The sequence below is a fragment of the Rhyacophila brunnea genome, unplaced genomic scaffold, assembly GCF_057557595.1.
Source record: "Rhyacophila brunnea isolate RB1 unplaced genomic scaffold, BYU_Rbru_1.0 scaffold_13, whole genome shotgun sequence".
In the NCBI taxonomy this organism is placed as follows: Eukaryota; Metazoa; Arthropoda; class Insecta; order Trichoptera; family Rhyacophilidae; genus Rhyacophila; species Rhyacophila brunnea.
The window spans coordinates 33811224-33818948 of record NW_028232785.1 but is presented as its reverse complement, the minus strand read 5'-3'; the positions used below and the strand labels follow the sequence as shown (position 1 = coordinate 33818948).

Sequence of the window (7725 nt, the reverse complement as noted above, 5' to 3'; positions counted from 1 at the left end):
TAAATCATTCAGGTATGTACTTTATGATTTTATTATAATTTTTATGCTGAATGTCAAATACATGGAAATAATTGGAAAAATGTTTGTGATGCCATTTGGCATCATCATGCATTGACGTACTTTTTTATTTGTGTAGGTACTTTATAATATACTTCAGTTATGAATTGGTTCTTAAATACTAATTTCTTTTCCAAAATGTATTCCAGAAAACGAGCATTTACTAACAGAGAGATTGATGATATTTTGGAGAGATGGGACTCTTCAGAAAGCATTGATAACCTTGATTATTCCGATAGTGACAGTGATATTGAGCCAAATTGTCGACCTGTAGAATCATTAAGAGTGATCATGAAGAAAACGTAGATCACATTTCTTTGGGTACTGGAAATAGGTTAGACAATACAAACCACCTTCCTAGAGAAGATCCAGCGTACGATAGGCTATTTAAAATCAGTTATTTAAAAGACAGTATCAATTATTATCTATTTGGTCATATTTTTAGAATACGGTAATATTTATATAGGTATTGATTATATACTTACAATAAATTTAAAGATGCCACAAAATTATATTTAAATCAATCATCAGTATAATAATTAATTACTATGATATTATTGAAATATATAGGTAAATTTTATTTAGATTTACCGACATTGTCATTCACAATTAGGTACCTATATTAATTTATGTTGTAAACGTCTTAAATTAATAATTTGTAATATTCACTAGATACAATAAATAAAATTTGAATACTGAGTTATTAGTCTATATTATTTCACAATAACTTAATATTTATAATGCTCTCTAAAATTTTTTACATTTTTATATCATATTATTTTATAAAATAATATGTTTACATAAATAACTTTAACTTTGTTTTACCCTTGTAAAAATAAATAAAATATAATATTTGCGATCTCCGCTTACATAATATTATTACTATAATAATAAATGAATTTGTATTTTATAACAAGCAACACCAGCCGCAGTTGTATCGCTCGGCATTTATTCTACTTAACGTTACCACTTAACACGTGGCTTCTGGATTATATACCTTTAACATGGATGTAAAGCAAGAATGTGCTGGAGAACACTCCGATATAGAAGGCAAGCCCTTGTTTGACACGCTGACTAGCCATCTAAACAACCCGGACCCTCGCTTTCATGTAACGCAAGAGATTGCGGACGTTTCACGTTGCAATTTCGAGGTTAGTTTTCGGAAACTAAATTTCTTTACAATCAATTTAGATTGAGAATAACAATGATTAGTTTTATATTGTAAACTGTGGCTTTTTTACATACCTACTATGTAGGAACATAAGGTGATTTTAAACTTTGTTTCAAAAAATTATATGTTTATACAATTTGACAGCTATGATACATACGCGTGATATAAGTTAGGTTATCTACTAATTCATGTTAAATATAATTATAAGTACATCGTTGTATGGACGTTTCGTGAACTGAAACTGGTTTTACTGTGTTTACAAAATGTAATAACGCTTCTTTCAGTACCTTATAGCGGAACTCTCTGATAAGACATCTGATGATCAACCAGCTGTCGTCAAGCGCGAGATCATTGAAGATATATTATCACAGCAATTATATGATGACGAATACCCTCAACCGGGTTGTTCTAATTCAGATTACAGGCCAATACAACAGGTACGTTCAATTGTGCGTCGGTATATGTGCCGTTTTCTTCCATTGATGCCGTCTTATATTGAAGGTTCGAATTTTTAAGAGAATAGACCAATTCTATTTTCAAAACTTTTTGTAACAAATTAATGTTGTAAGTATCAAATTTTACTAAATTATCTACCATGCTGCATGACGACATAAATTTAGGCGTTCGTAAACAGTGTGATAGGTCAAAACTGGCGCACTGCGCATGCGTTATAAGTAAACCGGAAAAGTTTAAGATTTAACGTTTAGTTTACTGTACCAGCAAACTTCAAACTATTTTCTGACCATCAGAAGTGGTCTGAAACGTCAAACCACTTGTCATGATCTGTCAAAGTAATAACTGCCCAGACAGGACTTAACCTAAAAATGATAGTCATTTATTATATTTCGTACCTATGTTATTTTCTCGACATTTACGATTAAGAAAAATTGATATTCTTCTGCATACATATATCGTGAGATGTTCATATTAATATTTTAGACATTTACACAGTACTTTAACTGTAACTGTGTAACTTTTTTCCGCAGAGGAACCGATACGACGTTCCCCTGCTGCTTATACTTCCCGACTACTTCATTAAAAACTTTAACTCGACAGCCTAGACGCTGTCGGAAAAAATGACAACATTTCTGGCGATTACAGTGTTGCTATGTCTAATGATATTTTTTGATATTTCTCCTATATATATAAATATAAAACTCCCACCAACTGGGAAAAACCAGCCATTTTTGAAAATTGGGAACCTGCGGCCCGCGGCGAAATATTTTTCCTAAAAAAACAAGCCGACTGTGAAAAATTGGGAACTTGCGGCCCGCGGCGAAATATTTTTCCTAAAGCAGAAATCTACTGATATTTTGTCGATTTTACTAAAAAATTTTTACACATTCTACTGAAATTTCAAATTTTGACTTGGCAACACTGCTGGCGAAACACACTACAACTATATCACGACATTTACGTTTAATTTTATACTGCTCGCCGATGATCGCCAATTCAGCCAATCAAATGCTATAAAAATGTCATCATTCTACTAAAGATTTTACATTGCGCGAAATAGATTGATTACGTTATTGATTTTATTTCCTCACGCGAATTCAAAATATTACGTACCTACGCAAAATGATTTTATATAGTGCAAAGAAGATAATAGTTATAAATAAGCTTTAGTTTACAGCATTTAGCTTATGATATCGCCTAAGGTGTTCACATAGAATTGTTTATTTTTAACCTCAATTTCTAGACTTTTTATTTACTTAATTTTTTCTTATAAGACCACTCTGAGTGGCTGTAAATCAGGTCTCGAGGTAGACCGCGTATTCCAACGTGAAATCAACATTCTCGATAGGACCAAAATAGTTGTGACGTCATGAAATCGTCTCAAAAAATTCTCGTTGAAGGCGCGCATGTTTGTGGTCGTGTCAATAGGCGACCAATTATTGAAGAAAGAGCTCTGGGAGACCCTTTCTGGCTAATTTTAATGCTGATACTGTTACATAATATTAACAATGTTGTTATTTTTAGAAGTGTGAAAACGGTATGATGAATATTAAGTATGAGTATAATGATGAGGGAGTTACCATCAAAGAAGAATTTGTTGAGAATGCAATCCACCATATTGATGATGAATTAATCCAACCTGGCTGCTCTAATCTACAATACAAGCCATTAGACCAGGTATGTTTAATTACAAATTTTTGAATTTGAAATTGAACTTTGAATTGTACAAAAGATTACAAGTTAAATTTAAATATTTTTTTTCGATAATTCGACACCTTCATAGCATTAACATTTGAAAATGATTTCGGGCATGTGGCCTTAGTATTATCAACTAAGCAAATTCTGGGCGCCCAATTTGGACTACTTTTATTAAAGCACTGCCGGTCGTATAGTACGTGAAATGTTGGCTTATATATTATACCAGTGACTTCGCGAAGCCTCACAGTAAGTAATCCAAAGATATCACATTGCACACGTCTGTATGCCAATTGACAGGTCCATTTCTCAAAATCAAGTGATCGCCAATACTTAATTTAAACAAAACGATGGTTGCGATGGCTGGATGGCACATCCTGTTGAAATTCTTGTGTGTTCTTTCGAATAAAATCTTCTTTCGAATAAATCCATATGTAAATCAAAATAATAATTGTACGACAAGGATTTCCACTGATCTTGACGTGAGCTTTCGCCCCATTTATAAATAATTGAGCGTCGATGCCACCAGCGTGTAAACCACATCAAACGGTGCATTTTTGTGGATGTAATGAATACAAAGTAGTCGTCTAGATTAGTCATATTCAGTGTGGACGAGTTCCCTTATTAACAAACCCGTTAAGAAAAAATGAACCCATTGCTAAGCGCAATTTTGCTCTAAAATGCAGTTATCTGAAAGTTGTGTAAATCGACATCAGCTTTTCTGAGTAAATTTGAATAATTTATTACAGTTGTTCAAGCGTGGTTCTATTCATAATGATTTGCCAGACTGTATATATTGATCATTAGGTATGCTTACATACTGTAGCTTAAAGTTTAGAATAGATCTTCATTTAGCTACAAATTTTTTCCGACTTACACGCGGCGTAAATGAAAACTGACATTCTTCGTGGGATTAGTTTGTGTTTGATAATTATCTTAAAAATTGAGGGTGTTCATTTTTTGTTCTCCTATGGTGAAAAACTAACCTGCCATTAGTAATGCCGATTGGGAGGGCAATAAGTTTGTACAACCAAATCACATCAGATATTGACATATTTCACCTGCGTCAGTATGAGTATAAGTGGGCATTGTTTTATAAATTTCTAAAATAGGGTCTGCTTAGCTCATTCGGTGACTTCCTTGTTATTTAAATTTTGTAATGTCTACACTAATTCTACTGTTTTAATGGTTATCTTTTTCTTTTCTTTTTTTAAAATATATATGTAATAGTCTTATATTAATATTCATTTTTTTCTAAATGTCATGTTGTAAACGTCTTATATTAATAATTTGTATTGTTCACCATATTTAAAAAAAAAATCATCATAAATGTCAACGAGTGAGTGCAGTTACACAATACGTTACACTGCACTCACTCGTTGACATTTATGTTTTAACAGAAAAACACTTTACAAACGACATAGTACCAGAGCTATATTAAGGAACATTGAAACATAGGTATATTTTATAGATAGTATTGCTTTGATATATTAATATTCCTATTCTTTTTGTAGATTTCTACCCAGAAATGTTTTGCAGTACGTAACAGTGAAGCATTGGATATCGTTAAAAAAGACACGGTGGACGATGACCCGAGTAACAACAAAATAGCACATGCAATCAATAAAAACAGAATAATGATGATGCAGCATTCGGAAATAACTATTGATGAACCGAACATCAAACATGAATTTCAGAAATTATACTTGCCAAAGGAGGTTCGAATTAAGTTGAGAAGAGTTACATATTTTCCACGTAACTTTATTTGTAATAATTGTAGTGGACTGTTTGAAACTGTAAAATATCTTAATCATCACTACGTTTCATGCATGAAGACTCAGCGTCTTAAGTCATACATGCCACATACGGGTAAAAAACCACATCAATGCGATGTGTGTTTCATAAAGTTCACCCATAATAGTCAACTAAAAATACACAAAATGACACATACGGGTGAAAAACCACATCAATGCGATGTGTGTTTAAAAAAATTTCTGCAAATTAGTAATTTAAAAACACATAAAATGACACATACGGGTGAAAAACCACATCAATGCGACGTGTGTTTTGAAAAGTTCAGCGTAAATTTCAGACTAAAAATACACAAAATGACACATACGGGTGAAAAACCACATCAATGCGATGTGTGTTTAAAAAAATTTCTGCAAGTTAGTACTTTAAAAAAAACATAAAACGACACATACTGATGAAAAACCACATCAATGCGATGTGTGTTTTAAAAAGTTCAGCAGAAAGGGTGTTCTCAAATTACATAAAATGACACATACGAGTGAAAAACCACATCAATGCGATGTGTGTTTTAAAAAGTTTAGAGAAAAGGGTGTTCTCAAATTACATAAAATGACACATACGGGTGAAAAACCACATCAATGCGATGTGTGTTTAAAATTTTTTTTGTATATTGGTCATTTAAAAACACATAAAATGACACATACTGGTGAAAGACCACATCAATGCAATGTGTGATTCAAAAAGTTTAGAGCAAATAAACATCTCGAAATGCATAAAATGACACATACTGGAGAAAAACCATATCAATGCGATGTGTGTTCTAAAAAGTTCATCAGAAATAGTGATCTCAAATTGCATAAAATGACACATACTGGTGAAAAACCACATCAATGCGATGTGTGTTTTGAAAAGTTTACTGCAAATAAACATCTCAAAATACATAAAATGACACATACTGGAGAAAAACCATATCAATGCGATGTGTGTTTTAAAGAGCTTATCACAAACAGTGAACTTAAAAGACATAAAATAACACACACTGGTGAAAAACCACTTCAGTGCGATGTGTGTTTTAAGAAGTTCATCACAAATAGTGATCTCAAAAGACATAAAATGACGCATACTGTTGAAAGACCACATCAATGCGATGTGTGTTTTGAAAAGTTTACTGCAAAGAAACATCTTAAAATACATAAAATGACACATACTGGAGAAAAACCATATCAATGCGATGTGTGTTTTAAAGAGTTTATCACAAACAGTGAACTTAAAAGACATAAAATAACACACACTGGTGAAAAACCACTTCAGTGCGATGTGTGTTTTAAGAAGTTCATCTCAAATAGTGATATCAAAAGACATAAAATGACGCATACTGGTGAAAGACCACATCAATGCGATGTGTGTTTTAAAAAAATTCTGCGAATCACTTCTCTAAATATCCATAAAATGAAACATACTGGTGAAAAGTTACATCAATTCAATGTGTGTTAAAAAAAATTCTGCAAATTTGTAATTTAAAAATACATCAAATAACACATACTGCTGAATAACCACATCAATGCGATGTGTGTTTTAAAAAGTTCAGCAGAAAGGGTGTTCTCGAATTACATAAAATGATACATACGAGTGAAAAACCACATAAATGCGATGTGTGTTTTAAAAAGTTCAGCAAAAAGGATGTTCTCAAATTACATAACATGACACATACGGGTGAAAAACCACATCAATACGATGTGTGTTTAAAAAAAAATGTGTGTATTGGTCATTTAAAAACACATAAAATGACACATACTGGTGAAAGACCACATCAATGCGATGTGTGTTGTAAAAAGTTTACTGCAAATAAACATCTCTAAATGCATAAAATGACACATACTGGAGAAAAACCATATCAATGCGATATGTGTTCTAAAAAGTTCATCCAAATTAGTGATCTCAAATTCCATAAAATGACACATAGAGGAAAGGAAAGAGAAGAGGAAATGAAGAATGACGAAGGACAATGAACAATGACAATCTGTTAATTTTAATATGTTTTCAACTGAAATCAGGATTTAAATAAATTTGAAATGTTTGTTAAGATCCGCCATAAATAGTGCACACATGTAAAGTTCGACATACCCAAGAGAACAAAATTCCCAACTCTTTCGTTGTGCAATCGTTCCATTTCCACTTTGACCATCGATTGATTAAATATAAATTGGTCATGAACACTGCCTGGGAATCTTGTACTCACTGCCAGAATGTTCATGTCCATATCACATACCTGCATAAAAATAAATGTCGTGTTAATGAATTGTTTGTTTGAGTTATTCGTAATGAAAGTATTAAACAACATAGTCAAATTAATGATTTATTACCAATTGCACATTTACAGTAAAATTTCCACGGTAATTTATAAATGATGCTGTCTCCAAGTGTGGCGGGCAAATGCGCACATGAGTGCAGTCAATGCATCCGATGATGCCTGGAAAATGTGCCTTTTCTTGGAATCTGAAATAAAAACAAAGTTTTACCGACACATAATATTGCAGTTCAATCATTATTTGCTTTTTTACTCATCATGTGTATGTTGTTGGTACTCTAGTTAT

The 7725-nt window shown here is 32.3% G+C and overlaps 1 protein-coding gene across 1 annotated transcript; it reads left to right on the top strand.

Annotated features, from left to right (window-relative positions):
* Nucleotides 1-1049: 1049 nt before the first annotated feature.
* On the top strand, nucleotides 1050-7428 carry LOC147077344 (uncharacterized). Its single transcript, XM_085940802.1, has 4 exons — nucleotides 1050-1208; nucleotides 1513-1665; nucleotides 3209-3361; nucleotides 4894-7428. The coding sequence occupies exons 1-4, from the start codon at nucleotides 1062-1064 to the stop codon at nucleotides 5569-5571; spliced, it is 1131 nt and encodes a 376-aa protein (XP_085796928.1). The 5' UTR covers nucleotides 1050-1061; the 3' UTR covers nucleotides 5572-7428.
* The last annotated feature ends 297 nt before the right edge of the window (nucleotides 7429-7725 follow it).